General features: G+C 41.6%; 1 protein-coding gene across 2 annotated transcripts in view; it reads left to right on the top strand.

The window, feature by feature from the left end:
- Nucleotides 1–17,646, top strand: part of CDH18 (cadherin 18) — a 2,476,497-nt gene that overhangs the window by 1,314,275 nt on the left and 1,144,576 nt on the right. For both annotated transcript variants that reach the window (XM_069219481.1, XM_069219482.1), the window contains exon 6: nucleotides 13,753–13,872. In XM_069219481.1, the coding sequence (XP_069075582.1) occupies nucleotides 13,753–13,872 (120 nt within the window). The remainder of the gene's footprint in view (nucleotides 1–13,752; nucleotides 13,873–17,646) is intronic.

Here is a 17,646-nt window from a genome sequence, read left to right as displayed (position 1 = left end):
GCTCACATGAATCAGGGGGAAACCCTTGTCCCTGCACCAAAAGTCCAACTTCTTCCAGTGGTGATTTTAAGATTTTTAGGATGAAGGTTTCATAGATATCTGGATGCTCTCGGCTATTTCTGATGGACATCCCTTAACCAACCTCAAGTGCCAAACTCCCAGATTGAGATGTTTGATGGAGACTAGAAGAGGGCATTGTAGTGGAGATGGAAACCTAGGGATCAGATGATTATTACGCGAAACTCCATCATCAACAGAAGGGGAACCATGGTTTCCTAGACCATTCTGGTACCACTTAGAGGACATCTGCCCATCTTCCTAAATGTTCCTCAAAACCCTGTGAATGAGGGGAACAAGTGGAAAAGCATAGAAGAGACCCTGTGGCTTAGGGACCATTAAGGGCTCTATCTCCCAAGCTCTTCTAAAAGGCACCAAACTGTAGGATTGAGAAAGGCGAAAATTCTCCTCTGTTGCACATATGTCCAACCAGAGCTGACTGAACAATTCGTGATTTTGGATTGCTGGTGACATGTAGACAAGACTGCTTACCAAGTCACTAAAACCTTACCAATATCCTCGTTCTAGAGTGCTCAGCAGGGCATTGGCTCAAGTTAAACACATGAGACTGATATTGCAAGCCTCAAAAGGAAATAACAGTTATTAAACATAAAATAGACATAAAACAGCATTAATAACTTATCTGATGACAGCCATGATAATCAGTATTGGCAGAAAAGAAGGACAGGATGTGGACAGTATTAGGCCCATATTTATACTTTTTGACACAAACCACAGCTGGCGCTGGTTTGCGTCCAAATATTTTGCCGCCGGCTAATGCCATTCCTACGCCTCAGGGGGTGGCTTATTTAAGGATTGACGTTAGCCGGTGCTGCGGGGTGGTCAGAGTAAAAAAAAATGACTCTAACCAGGCAGCACCAGCGTAGGGGAAAATAAGGGTAGTGTGTCAAAAAATGGTGCAAGTCAGGTTTGAGTAAAAAATCATGGCTCTAAGCGGACTTGTGCCATTGTTTGATGCACAACCCCCATGGAAGGACAGGAGTTCCCCCATCCAGAAAATGCCACACATGGAGCAATTTTGACGTTCGTGGGTTCGGGCGTCATAGTATAAATAGGGTGCAAGGTTTGCGCCGAATGTGCGTCAAAACATTTTACGCACATTCGGCGCACACAGAGTATAAATATGCCCCTTAGTTCTTACTTTTCTGTCTCAGGGGAATTTGGTAGCCTTCTTGGGAGAACTTTTTGAAAGCTTTCGTAGGCAATAGTGTTGTGTTCATGCAGAACTGCTCACATTGTCATGACTGGGGCAGGAAAATTGACAAGGGGTTAATACTGTTCCCCTTTGGAGCCGTTCCTTTTCACCTATCTTATCTTTTCTTTGAACAATCAAAAATTGGCTTGGTAAATCATTTTTAAAAAGTCATTGTCCCATTAGCTCTCTTTAGCTATGCAGCCGAGTTCTCATCTGGAGTGATAAATTCTCATCTAGCGCCAAGAAACCAGCATTGCTCATGTGATTGTCTAAGAAACTAGTAGCAAATCATAGCAGATGCATTATATCCACATCTTATCATACAGACAGGACTAAGGGCCAGATGTAGCAAAGGTTTTTACTCATTCTGTGTCTATGGGAAAAAGTGTTCGTACATATGGCCCCAAGTGAGCAGTCATTTTGCTCCATGTCGAAATTCAGAGCAAATATCTTGTACTCTACTATGCATGTATTTTATTACAAAAGCAGCAAATCGTGCAAATTATTTTGCAGTACAGTTTCTGAGTCCTGCACCTCCTCCCTTCACACCAACATTTCACCTCTGGTTCCACCCGGTAGTTCACGAAGTACATGTGAGTCATTCTATTTTCTGGTTGCTTGATAAACAGGCACCTGTTTCCATTGCGTGCGTGTTGACGTCTGACATTTGTCGTGCCCTTCCTTTACTTCAGAGTGAACTGCATATTATTGACAGTGGTTTGGTGGTTCGTACTTGAAAGTCATGTTTGGTAGACTGGAGTGCTGTTTTGTCTGCTCGTCTGTGTACATTTCTGCCTGGTTACACTTTGATCCAAAGAGAATGATGAAGAAACTTTGGGAATGAGAAAATAATAATGAGGATATATATACTGTTGTGTATGTATTTGGCTGTCGTAAGGTATAGGCCATTGTTATGTGACATGTTTGCACATGCCTCCTGGAGTATGAGTTTTGTTACGCATTCTTCTCTCCTGAATATCCATAGGGGAGCAGAGGGACATGTGTTTGCTGTTTTGGGCATGTTTTATAACTAAGATGTACAGTTAGTTCATTTTTATTAGTTTGTTCATAGCCGACGTAAATATGATTCCTCCCATTCATTCAGGTGCATGTTCCATAGTTAAGACTAGTATTCCCAACTGTTTAGCACCTTTTTTGCAAAGTGTGCATCTGTTTACCTCTTTTTACTGATTGGGCATAGGGTGATAACATTGTAGTGAGAATGTGCCATTGCTGAGAATGTTTGATGCATGAGATTTTTTGGGACACTAAAAAGTAGAATATTTTGGTGAAATATGCCATTGAGGAAGTGTAAATTTAGAGGTAGCATTTTACAATTTCACTAACCTGTTGAGAATTTCTTTGAATACTTCACATAGGTCTTCTGTGCAATGACCAAACTTGTTTGAGTAGTTTAAAAGGCAAATAAAGGAACTTAGGGCAAGGCTGGTAAAATGTTAATAGACCTGTTTCTCCTCCAGAGCAACAGAGTAAATTACCCCATTGCTCTTATGGAGATGCCAGCTGTCAGATTTAGAAATGAGCACTAAGCTGGTGGTAATTTTTAAAGCATTCCCAGGAACTGCTGTCACAGTGTTTCCTGTTAATGCTTTTTGCATTTTGGTACAAGGTCCCCTCAATATGAAAACACCAAACCGTTTTCCTTTTTTTATTTTCAAGAAGAAAAACCCAAAGTGGGATTTTCTTTAAAGTATAAAAAAGATAATGCCCCCTCATCAGGAGAGTCATCTCCCATGTCAAGGGGCGCATTTTTTTATTTTACTGTCTGTTACCACTCAGGACAGAAAAAAACAGCTATATGTTCACCCGTCCTAATTATCAGATGGACATAAAGCATAGTTTCTGATGGCCCTTACTCCGTCAGGCAGCTGGAGAATTTTGGCCTTGGTGGTGACAGAGTATTCACCAGCATAGCCAAACCTATGCTCCACCTACAATAAAATCGAGTGGGCGGACCACTTTGTTGGTGGGGAGGGAACTCCATCACCACTGCAAAAGAGTTCCCTCTCCTCCAGCATCTAACTTGGGCTCTTGCCATTAAATACAGAAAAATAAGTCTCAAATGCGTTTCGATCACGTGCCTGTGGACATCCGACATTTGTCATGTACTTCCTTTTCTTCTTTGTGAAGAGCACATTATTGATGATGGTTTGGTGGTTCATATTAAAAAGTCATGTTTGGTAGACTGGAGTGCTGCTTTGTCTGCTCATCTGTGTGCATTTCTGCCTGGGTACACTTTGCTCTGAAGTGAATGATGAAGAACCTTTGGGAATGAGAAAATAATAATGAGGATATATACACTGCTGTGCATGTATTTGGCTGTCGTAAAGTATGTGGCCATTGTTATGTGACATGTTTGCACATGCCTCCTGCAATATGAGTTTTGTTATTTATTCTTCTCTCTTGAATATCCGTAGAGGAGCACAGGGACATGTGTTTGCTGCTTTGGGCATGTTTTATGACTCAGGTGTACAGTTAGTTCATTTTTATTAGTTTGTTCATAGCCGTCGTAAATATTATTCCTCCCATTCATTCAGGTGCATGTTCCACAGTTAAGACTTGTATTCCCAAATGTCTTGCACTTTTTTGCAAAGTGTGCATCTGTTTCCCTTTTCTTACTGATTGGGCAAAGGGTGATAAACATTTCAGTGAGAATGTGCCACTGCTGAGAACGTTTGATGTATGAGATTTTCTGGGACACTAAAACGTAGAGGCTCTCATTCCGAGTTTGGTGGTAACCTGACCGTCACACCGGTGGCAGTGTTTTGACCTCATCCAGGGGGAAGACCACCAGATTAAGAATGTGGTGGTTTGGCCTGTGCCAAACCGCCACTTACCCGTTCCTACCGCCAGGGCGGTTGGACCCGCTGGGCTGGAGATGAGAATCTCTGACCCGGCGGTCTACCCAATACCGCCGGCGGTAACCGGATTCCCTTTTCCATTCCTGTCACCAGTAGACGACTCCCCACTCCCCCGCCATCTACCCAAGACCCCCCTTCACTTACAACATTTTCACCCCCACCTCTCCAAACCCCCAGTAACCCCTTGCCCCCTGCTTCCAGTAGTGAACCCCCGCCCCAGATCCCCTTACTTACCCCCACTCTGATCCCTGTACTTACACCCCGCCCCGCATACACACACGTGCCCACACACCAGGACACCCTACACTCACTCATTCGGACTCACAACATCCTTACACTCATGCGCATACACACACACGCCACCCCCCCAAATCCATACAAAATAAAAGCGTACACGCACAACACCCTTGCTCACACAGGCACTCAATACATTCACCCCTATTGACAAGCATATACTCCATCCCCCACCACCTCCTTTTCGCAACATATATACACACACAAACCCCACCCCTTTCTACATGCATGCACACATGCACCCCGACCAAGCATTCACATTCACCCACACACACATCACCACCACCACAGTTACACACACTTGCACACACAAAAACTCCCCTCCCAGCTACACATTCATTACATGCATAAACACACTCACACACATCAATTCACACACCCCACCCCCATCCCCTTGTGTAGGACACTTACCTCATCCGACGAGGTGCCCCTCCCTGAGGGGACGGGACCCAGCGCTCCCACCGCCAGCAGCCCCCCACAATCAGGACACCGCCAGGTCGTATTTTGGGTTGTAATACAGTGTGTGGTGTCCTACTGACGGGGCAAGGCTGGTGGTGGATCCGCCCCTGCGCTTCTGACCGCCAGCATGACTACTGGAGGATTTCCGACCAAATTGTGGTGGAAATCTTTCAGTACTCATAATATGCCAGTCAGAAGACCGCCAGCACTGCCGGTCTTCTGGCGCCCGCGACTTAAGTGGTCTAAGGAAAAGACCGCCAAATTCGTAATGACCACCAGAGTGTTTTGGTAAAATATGTCATCAAGGAAGTCTAAATTTACAGGTAGGATTTAAAAATTTCATGAATGTGTTGAAAATGTAATTGAATACTTCACACTGGTCTTCTGTGCAATGCCAAACTTGTTTATGTAATTTAAAAGGTAACCAAAGGAACTTAGGGCCAGATTGATATAAAGTTGGGAGGCCTGTTTCTCCTCCAGAGCAATAGAGTAAATTACTCCTTTGCCATTATGGAGATGCCACCTGCCAGATTTAGAAATGACCACCAAGCAGGTGGTAATTTTTAAAGCATTTCCAGGAATGGCAGTCACAGTGTCTCCTGTTAATGCTTTTTGAAGTTTGGTACAAGGTATCATCAACATGAAAACACCAACCTGTTTTCCTTTTTATTTTCAAAAAGAAAAACCCAAGGTGGGGTTTTACAGTAACAAAAAAGATAATGCCTCCCTCATCATGAAAGTTATTTCCCATGGAGAGGGGAGCATTTTTAATGCCGCTGTCTGTTCCCGCTAGGGACAGTAAAAAACAGCTATATGTTTGCCAGTCCTAATAGTCAGATGGACAGAAAGCCTAGTATCCAATGGCCTTTACTCCGTCGGTCAGCTGGAGAATTTTGGCTACAGTGGTGACAAAGTGTTCACCATCAGAGCCAAACCTATGCTCCACCTACATTTATATTGAGTGGGAGGACACTGTGTTGGTAGGGAAGGAACTCCATCACCACTGCAAAAAAGTTCCCTCTCCGCCAGCATCTAAATTAGTATTCAAAGTGAGGCTTCTCTGCGTTCATAATTAAACTCATTCCTTAGCAAAAGGTTATTGTCTTAACACACCACTATGCCACTATGAGTGTTTGTTCATTTTTTAAGACTTGTATTCATATTTAGCTATATATATATATATATATATAAATATACATATATATATATATATATATATATATATATATATATATATATATATATATATATATACTGGGAAGAAGTCCTGCTATTCTTCCTGCGCTCGCCGATCAGGTTCGTCAACAGAACAATGGGCGCCGGGCCCATTTAATAATTACCATCACTTGATAATCAAATGCTGGCACTCCGTGCAGTTACTGTTCTTTATTCACTCCAAGAGTCCATTCCATATCATGAGACCATCATAACACAAAAACAACAAAAATGGGGCAACGCGTTTCAACCTTAACGGTCTTCTTCCTTGGCCCACAAAGAATAACAAAAGAGCAACTACCATGTGGCCCCTCCTATTTCAAACATGACTCATACCCCCATCATAAACATAAAAGATATATATATATTTTTTTTATTCTTTCCTTCTCCTCCTTGCTCTATTCCTTCTTCTTCTACCTCATATATCATGTGTTTCCTATTTGCCTTTTCTCTAATTGCATATTTTTTATCCCGTATGTCCCATATACAAGGTACCAACATATCCCCAATATTCCGTATTTAACTAATTAGATGCCACATGGACCGTGATATAAAATAAAAATTAATTCAGAGCCCTGAACAGATCTACTTTATCACATCTCATACAATCCGATTAGCCAATGTGAACAAACAGTTCCTCATCCTTATTCAACATCATTGCTCGTCATTGCAATCTGGCTCATGGTGGAAAGGTGGAAAACATGTTTTTTTTGGGTATTGACAGGGTGCGAAATACCCCAAGGGGTGGAGACAGAGAGAGGCAATTGAGGAAGTTGGAATCAGAATATATTTTTAGTTTAAATAGCCGCCATCCTTGGGGATTGAATAAGGATGAGGAACTGTTTGTTTTCTTAGGGAAGGGTACAACAGTATTAGAAGTTGGCCATGTGTGGTGCTGGACCTATTCCAGCTCTTATCCTGAGTAATTTACAACTATTTGGGGTCCCCATTTTGTCTCCAGTAACATTAGAAGTGCAGTTTGTGAATAGCAAGAGGCTTCCTCTTTAATGGGTGGGAACATGTCCTTTCCTAAACCTGTCCCAAACCCTCTCTAAAATTCTTACTCCTCCTTAAGCCCATCCCATTTAGTAGTAAGTATGCCCCTTTTTTCAGACACTCCCCAGTAGTATACTTACATGTATGAGGATCTCCCCAATGAAAAATAGCAGTGGAGTCAGAGATTTAGGGCCAGATGTAGCAAACATTTTGCATGGTGCAAACTGCGAAAATCGCAGTTTGCACCATGCAAAATGCCGTTTGCGATGCTCATTCACAATTTGCGAGTCGGTACCGACTCGCAAATTGTGAATGCGACTCGCAAATAGGAAGGGGTGTTCCCTTCCTATTTGCGACTCGCATCGCTATGCTAAATTGCTTTGTGACCGCGAATGCGGTCGCAAAGCAATTCGCAGTCACCGCCAGTGTCACACTGGTGGTAACCCATTCGCAAAAGGGAAGGGGTCCCTATGGGACCCCTTCCCCTTTGTGAATGTTGCCAAAAAGGGGTTTTCATAGCAGGCAAGTGTCCAATGGACCACTGCCTACTCTGAAAAAACGAAACCAAATGGTTTTGTTATTTTTGTTATTTTGCAACTAGTTTTCCTTTAAGGAAAACGGGCTGCAATTTTTTTTTTTTAAACTGCTTTATTTAAAAAGCAGTCACAGACATGGAGGTCTGCTGCCTTCAGCAGGCCACCATCCCTGTGAGTGCAGGGACTCGCTATGGGGTCGCAAAATGCGACCCATCTCATTAATATTAATGAGGTGGGTCTTTGCGACCCCATAGCGTCTCGCAGTCGGTGTCTGAGACACCGTACTGCATCCGATTTTGCGAATCGGAAATTGCGAGTCGCACTGACTCGCAATTTCCGATTCGCAAAATCGGACTTTGCTACTTCTGGCCCTTAGTTTAGTAGGTATGTGAAGAGCAATTTATAGTACTTAATTAGTACTAATGTATTACTACTAAATGCACTTGGCAATGCAATTTGTGAATAGCCGCCTAAGGCGTGCTTTAGATTCTGGGTGAAAGTCTTTTACTGTACCTAGTAGAATGTTTGTGCTTTAATTATGACACACTCAATGGCTGCAGACATGTCACAGTGCTACAATTTGTTATGTGATGGTCCAATTCCCATACTCGTTTGATCAGTTACTATTTCAATTCATCCTTCCAGAAAGTCTTGTCCTCCCTTCCAATGCAGACAGTAAATGCCAGCTCTTTGCCACCCACAACATATTTTTCTTATATCTATAACCCTTCGGTAGACATCTGATGCTATCTTCACTTATATATATTTTCCTGTATGCATAGCGCATTAACATGACTTTTGCAGGTTATGAAGTTTTGTCCATTCTAGTCATGGTATGATGCCCTTACCCACATGACTCTGCTACCCGATTTCTTACCCCATTCTTTTAACAGTAGCAAAAAAACAAAAAACAAAAAAAACAAGACTAGAATGGTGCACTGAATTCCTGTAGAAGTGGCCTGTTTGTTACTGTGATTTGTATTTATTCCCTCTTCTTGTCTTTTAATGTTTGTGTTTGATAGAAGGCTGCCAGCTCTATTCTGTGAATTATCATTTTTTATCTATAGAAATTAAAAAATACGAGATTGTTTTTTGTTGGTTAGTGGCACTGATGTTAGGACACAGTCGCTTCTAAGGGACAACATAGTTTGGTGATGCTTAAACATACACACGAGCTCTGAAGGAGGGACATTTCTACAAGTATTTCATAGAGAAGCCTCCCCTTTTAATGAAATGCATCACATCTGCAAGGTAACAGTTAACTCCCATCAATTTGTGAATCCGAAGAGCAAGTCACTTCCTTCTAAGATATCTGTATTGAGAGAATTCATTAATATTTAAAATTAATTTCTCCACAAGATTTTTTTTCCCATCTGCTGTCAGCTGGCGATGTGAGGGAAATACCAGTGAAAGCAACGAGGGTGCATGCTCGGGAGTTTTGTTTTCCCTAAACTGGAAAAGAGGGACATGCAAAGCATATGGCTTTTCTGCTGTAAGTGCTCTCTGCCTGCACAGAATTAAATTAAATCTGCACCCAGCGTCTAGGAAGTTTTTGGCGGCCTCAAGCACCCGGCAAGTGCGCCAGGTAATATAGATGTTTACATCTTTCGCTTCAATATTAAGGCAGTGAGCAGCCCTGGACTCATATGTCAAGGTAATAATGACTCAAACTACCAACACATCGTGCATATGTATTTGCAACCTCAGCAGCCTTTTTACTACTGTTAAAGCATTTTGTCAGAAGTATCCTCAGGGAAGTATACTAAAGTATGACTTCCGCGTTCGTCTGGCTCAGCCTCCTTTCTCTGCAGCTTGTCTGTCAAGGGGGGAATCAGGACTGAGTTTTAATTCCTGCCTCCCAGTGGTGCTCAGCCATTTTCTTTCTCATATTTAAAAAAGAAGCACAACAGATGAAATAATGTCTTACATCCTCGGGAACCGCTGTAAGCAGATCTCAGTGAAAACTGCACCATGCATCTTTAATGTACAGTACAGCGCGCAGCTTCTGAAGGGACCTTTGTTTTTTGCAATTCACGGATGAGTAGAAAAGGGAGAGATCGCGCTTAGGATTCATGTAGAGCAGCTCGCCTCTACGAGCCTTACGGGCATTTGTCGCGTAGACTGTAGCAGAGGTGATTTGACCTGGAAGAATGATAGAAGAAGGACAACCTGATTATGCCTCGGTGAAATATTCGTTATGTCGTAAATTCTTAAAATTACACTATTTACTCCACGCCATGCAGTTATGCGCAGTTCGCAACAACAATTTAGCCCCAGCGCACTGGGATAACACACATGACCAGAAGATGAGTGGGTGCTATTTTTTTCATGGTTGTGTTTTTTCAGCTACTTGTTTGTCGCAAAATGTGTTCTTGCGTCTAAAATGGATGCAATGACATATTTTGTGCTAAAATACAGCACCAAATGCCATTTTAACATTTGGCATTATTACACTTAGGGTCTTATTTACAAGGCCATTTTTTTTACACTCCTGTGGCGCAGTGTTCCAGCCCACATTTACAAGGCCACGCAAAGCCACCTTGCATGGTATTTCTAGGCCTTCTAAATATTGAAGCCCGTATTTATACTTTTTTTGCACCGCATTTGCGTCGTTTTTTGACGCAAAAATGGCGCAAACTTGCAAAATACCATTGTATTTTGTAGGTTTGCGCCGTTTTGCGGCAAAAAGCGGCGCAAATGCGGCGCTAAAAAAAGTATAAATACGGGCCTGAATTCTTTCACTCATAACACTGTGTGATAGGAGCGTTCTATGGGTTTTGCTTGGGGTGTTCCCATGCAACACCCATGGAACCCAAAGGAATCTGATGCATTCCCAGATTTACAATTCTCAGAATGTGTCAGATTCCTATACTACCTCAGGGGTGGAGTAAAAAAAGATGCAACAGGGAGAAATATCTTTATTTTTCCCCGTTTTTTCCTCTTTCCACATTCTGTAGCACACATAGAAAGAGGAAAACACCTCTTATGATTGTTTTTGTGCAGGAAGGTTTCCCTTTAGGACTCCGTTGCTAAATACCAAGGTTGCTAATTCTTGGTTTTACCCTGTGTCTCTTTCTTCTATCACCAGACACTTCCCGTCTCCTGGTCTAATGTTAACTTATGGGAGAGATAGGTCTTGCAGTAATGAAGGACAAATGTAACATTGTTTTTACTACCTGGACATGGAAAACTTAAAATGACATGTCCATTGTTTTAAATACATGTCCCCCTGACGTTGTGCTTATCCAGGGCCTAATGTAAGGGTGACTTACATGTATTAAAAAGTAAGGTGTGGGTCTGGCAAGAAGGTTAACTTGCCAGGTCCACATGGTAATTCAAAACTGCACACACAGGTTCTGCAATGGTGGCACAATCAGTGTGGTAGCATCAACAACAGCTTTTAAATTACAGGCCCTGGGTAAATGTAGTGCGCTTTATTAGGGACTTACAAGTAAATGAAATATGCCACTTGTGGATAAACCAATATGAACATGTTTTAGGGAAAGAGCACATGCACTTTAACACTGGTTAGCAGAGGTAAAGTGCCCATAGTCCTAAAGCCAGCAAAAATGAAGTCAGCAACCAGGAGGCCAGAGGTCAAAAAGTTTTGGGGAATCCACGCCAAGGATGCCAGGTCTAATAGTAGCTGAGAGGGTGTATATGGTAGACAGATGCCTGAAAGATTGCTCATTGAGTTAAACACTAGATGGATTAATTTGCAGGCCGTAGGTTTGAACCCAAGAATGCTTTTCATCCTTCCTTGGTGAGTCAATTGAGTATGATTATTTTGGATAAAAGTACCATTTGTTAATTGTCATGCCAATGTGTCAGAAGTGTGGTATGAAGCACTCACTAGATACACAAACAAGTTGTCTTAATATAATGTATATCGCATTGCAAGCCACATGTGTCTGGGTAAGACCTAAATGTTCTTTAATGGCAACACTATCCTCTAACAGAAAAACAGACGACCAGTTTCAACAATGTTGATTCTACTTTTATATTCCAGCCAATGTTCAGATTCTGATAAGGAAGTAGTTCAAAACAGCTTCACCAAAGCAGGAAACAAAATATGACTACTAACCCCAGCAACCATCAATTACAATAAAAGCTAAGAATGACATTTTCCTGTTCTAAACACGTTTCTTATCAGCCCCAGAGAATCAGCCTTTGTTCCTAGAGTAGTGGCAGCGTTTTCAGCAAAAGGATACCACTTCCATTCATGTAAATATTGCTCAGTTTTAGTTGTTGTCGTTTCTTAGCACAAATCCTGGTGAAAGACCTGCTTGTTTTGTTTATGAGCAGCAACTATAATCCTAGATCCTACAGTGTCACAACCAAGAACATCTCATACAAACAAGTCACTATTTTGCAGTTCGAAAATCAAGCTTCAAATGAAAAGTTGCTGTTTATCATTCAAGAAGAGTCAAAGGAGCAATTATAATATGTTTTAATACTTGAAATTGAGATGAGTGAAGTGACACCTAGTGTTGGAATCCAAAGATTGTCCCAGTGCCAGTGAAAGTTTCCGTCAACATCAACATTTCCACTGAATCTGGTGAACTTGGCATGACTTGACAAGCAGATCAAGTCTGGAAAAGACAATATGTAGGGTGTTTTTGCACAACTCTATTAACAGCAAAGATGCTGAGCCCACGTCAATCTAACAAAAATATTAGTTAAAAGCTATAACAATTTTGGTCTTAAAAGGCACACATTGCCATAAAAGACCATGGTAATAAAGAGAACTATATTGTGTGTGGATGTGCTCCTTGGAAAATATAGAATGCCATCACTCACAGTGAATTTAGCCAATGACTGAGGTGGACTGGCCCACCGTCTGAAGCTGTATGCTGCAGTTAATGGAAGGAAAATGTGTAAAACACAATAACAGATCAGTGGAAGAAGAGGGCTGGCTGAAAGCCACTATAAGTCAGCATGTTATAAATATAATTTTAGTAACATCAAAAGGTCTTGGATACCGATAGCCCTACAAGTGACATTTGCATGGAGTGACCAGTTGAAAAACAACATATTTTACAGGTTTTGATAAATTGAAATTGAAAATTACACTGCTACAGGTTGAATAAACACTATACCCTCTCTGTTATTTAGAGTGCTATGAATCTGTAATTCTGTGAAAACAAACAACTTAGTAGGGGTGGGTGTCGAGCTCCCCTCCGCTGGCGGAGCTAACTGAGTTTTTGGCACTTCGCGCTCCGCTTGGAGTGCAGAGTTCGCCCAAAAGCTCTGCTAGCCCCGCCAGCAGAGCGGAGCTCCCTTCATGCGCACTGCAGCTGAGTTATGGGCCACACAGCACAGGCGCAGACTGTCTGCGCTTGTGTTGTGCAGCCCATAACTGGGCTGCAGTGTGTCCTCACACGTCGTCGATGGAGCTGCTTTCCGGCAGCTCGGGAATGGATTCCAGTCACAGGGGGCAGAGGGAGGAAGAGAACCAGGCCTTGGCGCTGGCAACGAGGACACCTTGGGAGAACCCAAGTAAAGTCCTCGTTTTTTCTTGTGTGCACACTGGTGCACAAGAGGCCTGAAATTGCAGCTTTTGCTGCCTACAGCCCTGGCCTGAATTCAGGCAAAGGCCAAAGGAAGTGAAAAAAAGCTTCTTGGGACATGCCAGTGCACAAGAGGCCTGAAACAACAGCTCTCACTGCCTACGGCCCTCTCCTGAATGCCCTCGATCACAGAAGTGCTAAGCAGGGTCAGGTCTGGCTAACCAGGCCCGACTCTGCTTAGCACTCCATGGCACACGGAGCTCAGCGGAATTCCACAGAGTTTTTTATCAACTCCATGGAATTCCTAGGAGTGGAACTCTGTGAACTCCACCCAGGCCTAAATATTAGCAGTATAATAACACTTTTATCAATATTGATGTAATTTTTATCCTATTCGTTGAGACGAAATATACAGAATTTAAAATGCCAACAAGAGACCAGAACCACCATCAAATATGATATGTTCCTTTTAGAAAGATAAATTATTTGTAATGCTAACCGCTTAATATTTATCACTCAGTATAGGCACTCTTCCATACAATATGAAATGTGAAATGTGTAAAATTCGACCTTTTCCCACTTTTTAGGTACCTCTGTACTTCAGGTGACAGCTACAGATGCAGATGACCCAACATATGGAAATAGTGCCAGAGTAGTGTACAGCATTCTTCACGGACAGCCCTACTTCTCTGTTGATCCTAAAACAGGTATGAGCTTTTTATATTATCTCCTTCCTGTATATCAAAGTGCCTACTTCTTGTCTGCAAACGTGAACTGTATTAAAGAAAACATAATACCTTCCCACACAACAACACCCACATGAATGCATTCACTGAGCTGGAAAAATAAACTTCACAATTAACAAGTACAAAAATGTTTTCAGTGAATAGTTTGTGGAGTCCAAATATTGCATTGAACATGGTCTTGCATCTCATGCACATACACATATTCATTTGAGAGCCCCCACCCTCAGAGCCATGGTAGAAGGACAGAGTTCAAATACAGTAATTTGTGCTCAATTACTGTCACTTAGATGTTGCTCTATTTGCTTTTTTCCTTGGCATGAAAAGAGTTGAGGTTTGAAATCTCTGTCTTGAAAATCACCAATCTGTTAATAAGTTAGAAAGAGATCATTACTGCCAAATGCTCCAATGTTGATGTTGTTGTCTGGTGTTATATTGGTTGTTGCATCCAATTGTCAGGTTTACAATTTTTTGCTTTTTCTTGCTCCATTTCTTTTTGGTTAATTTAAGCCAAAATGAGTCAACTATTTCTCAGCTGCATGACAGAATTAAAAGTCAGTTCTAGCTGTCCTTGAGCTAGTAAAAACAAATCATTGAGGTTTAAGTGTCTAGAGGGAACATTGGTTCATAAAATACATTCAATGCAAGCTACAAATCAAAGCAATTCTCAGCTGCTGCTGTATGTCTCAAGGATGTATTTCTCACTGACTGCATGCTATGTGACAAGTAAAGCAGAATGAAAGTGAAGAAACACAGTAAGTAGATGACTAATGGCAGGTGTCCATGGCATAATATATGACCACTTCCCTTTCCCCTGGGTCAGCACTCCACTAAGGTGCCTGCTAAGTCTCACCTCAGCAATTGTGGTTGGAACTTATGTATTACGCATGTATGTATGTATGTATGTATGTATGTATGTATGTATGTCACTAGCATTTGGCCAGCACATGCCTAGCCAAAAGTAAACAGTGATTTGTATGTCATGAAAAGCAACATAGAGTCAGTGAGTGACTGGAAGGGAAGCATGGTCCTGAGAGTGGAAATGGATTGCTCCTTTGTTGTGATCTAGTGCTTTTCAAAGAGGTGTTTTTTTTTTGTTGCTTTTTTCTAAATTGGAAAAATGATGTGGTGCTCCTGGTGGATTTTGTAGGTATGTAGGTGGAGTTAAAGAAATGCAAGTAGAACCATATAAAAGTGAATGTCCTTTGACAGCTAAAAGCTGTGCTATATATATATGTATCTACAGTGCCCCTAAGCAGCAACGTGTTTGTGTCTGCTTTTTGCACCCCACGAGGGCCCCCCAGCACACTTTAGTTTTTTACCAAAGGAACCACAAATGCTTTGCAGCCCCATCTGTATTATGGATCTTGTCAGCACTAATTGTTCATGTCACAATCCCAACATGAGTACCATCATTTACATGTGGGTATGGCCTCATGCAAATGAAGAATCCTTTCCCATTTCTCCTGCACCATATTACAAATGCAGATGCTGAGGCAAACTAGCTGTCAGGAAGTTCACTGACTGTGTGCTACATAGAGGTGGTCCGCAGCCAATGTGTTCCCCTCTAAGGATGCCTCTTGTGAGGGGGTAACACAACAAAAAGATGAATGGGGTGCTGAAAATTTTCAAATACTCACCCCCAGTCATAGACCTGGGTTAAATACATTGTTCTTTTGCTCTCAATGCCACCCCAGTTTGGACCCAGCCATATGCAAATCAGTCTTGGCCCTGTCCCCCATGGGAACAGTCCAGCTCGTACTGCCAGGCCAGTTCCTCCCTGGACCGGAAAGAAGCATCCTGGGACCGGTTCCAGGGTATCACCAGTGCAATTAGTTTCTAGATCAAATTATTTTTATCATTTTATTGGCCGGGGGCATCGCCTGACTTTCCCTTTACAGTGGCCTAATCACTCTCAACATTTTTTACCTGTCTTTTCAATACAATAGGTCAGTCGTTTTCCCTTTGGTCAGTATAGTAAAGACCAGTATGTAAAATATATCCCTGTGGCTTATTCAAGTTTACCTGGACGGTTTCATTTAAGAGTTTTTTAAAAAGTCCTAATTAGGCAAGTTCATATTTTTAACAAACTTTGGCAAACTCAAAATATCTGGCTTTGATGGACAGCATTTTTACATTGTCAGCAACTGTTGGATTTTGTCATGGATTTTGTAAAAAAGATATTGCTTCGAGAGCACATTCCAATAGTAATCCTGTAAACTCAAACAATCTACTTTGTGTGCAGATGCCCTCCTACTGAAACAGCGGATAACTGTTACTCACAATGAAGACAGCCAATAGGCTGAGCCATTAGTCCATTCTGTTTGCTATAATGGTCTGCCAAAAAATGTGATTGACACAAAAATAGACCAACGGATGAAGAGGGCTTACTGAAAGTCCCTATAAGAATGTATATTATGCATGCAATTGTATTAAAATCAGAACGTCATGGCTACGCCCAGACTAAAGAATAGCACTGTGTGTCAAGACAATCCACCAACTACCATCTACATATTCCTGCAGTAATGATGATTTCCTGACATGAACACATTTTGTCCTTTTAAAGATGCATTTTATTCAGTTTTTGAATAGGAAATAGCAGACTTCATTGTCATACAGCATAATGTTTGACAAGCAGCACAGAGTAAAACCAAGAACAAATACAGCCTAGGATTCATCCACAAGAACTGACCACAGCAAATATATTCTCTTAAAAGCCACATTAGATCTCTAACTCGACAGAACGGAATAATTCAGGGGGTTATGGGCTTACATAAAAACCTAAAAGAGATGATAATAATTCAAAAAGAGCTCCTTTTACGAATCAAGCACTACATGTCTAGGGCGATGAGGGAAAAACAAAGCCAGCGAGTTACTGCTTATATCACAGGACCTAAGTGACAGAATGAACTGACAGAGGAAGCAGACATCCGTTTCTGCTCCTTACTCAATTACACCACTTCATACACTATCCAGTATTGTATTTCTTGCATTAGCAGTCTCTAATTATTCAAATGCTGATAGTACCCATGTGCATAGACTTCAGTGACAGATTTTACCAGTGTGAGCATTTTATTGAAACCTTTTAATACACTTATAAATTCGATGGCACCTAGATGCCTTTCCTCAAGTGTTTCTCTTAATGAAGGCATTGTCCATTTTTCCCTTAGGTGTTTTGTGACTTGCATTGTGGAGCAAAATGGCTCCTTTGACTCAGTGATGTAGGATTACAAACATAGCTGCATTCTTAGTAACCGCACTTTACAGCTCTCAATAATGCCTATTAGAAGTCAGTCTTAGACCCGGATTACTTGAGAGTTGGGTAACAGAGAGGAATTTAGAAAACCAGATACAAACCAATACTACTTCATGTGTTATTACAAGGGGTCTGGTGAATATTTCCTATTCTGTTTTTCTTCAGGAGGAAAATTAGGAATTGCATGTGAAAATGTGTTGTATGAGCCAAATTCCACATGCACTGAAATTCACTGCATGTTTTTCACCTGGCAAATTTTTGTAGGTTAGATCTGCTGAAATTTGTCAGGGAACCATTGTGAGCATACTCAGTTTACTCAGTTTTCCACTTATCTCAGAATTCCAGTCTTCATGGAAAGAGATTACACAGGGATCAGAATTTACCCCCACATGCCCCTCAGATAACTAGGGTGTAATTGTTCTTTGGTAATTCATTTTAGCCAGGAAACGTCATATCTTAAACCTCATTTTGCTATAATTTCG

This window comes from Pleurodeles waltl, chromosome 2_2, assembly GCF_031143425.1.
Source record: "Pleurodeles waltl isolate 20211129_DDA chromosome 2_2, aPleWal1.hap1.20221129, whole genome shotgun sequence".
NCBI lineage: Eukaryota > Metazoa > Chordata > Amphibia > Caudata > Salamandridae > Pleurodeles > Pleurodeles waltl.
This window is presented reverse-complemented; position numbering and strand designations above follow the sequence as displayed.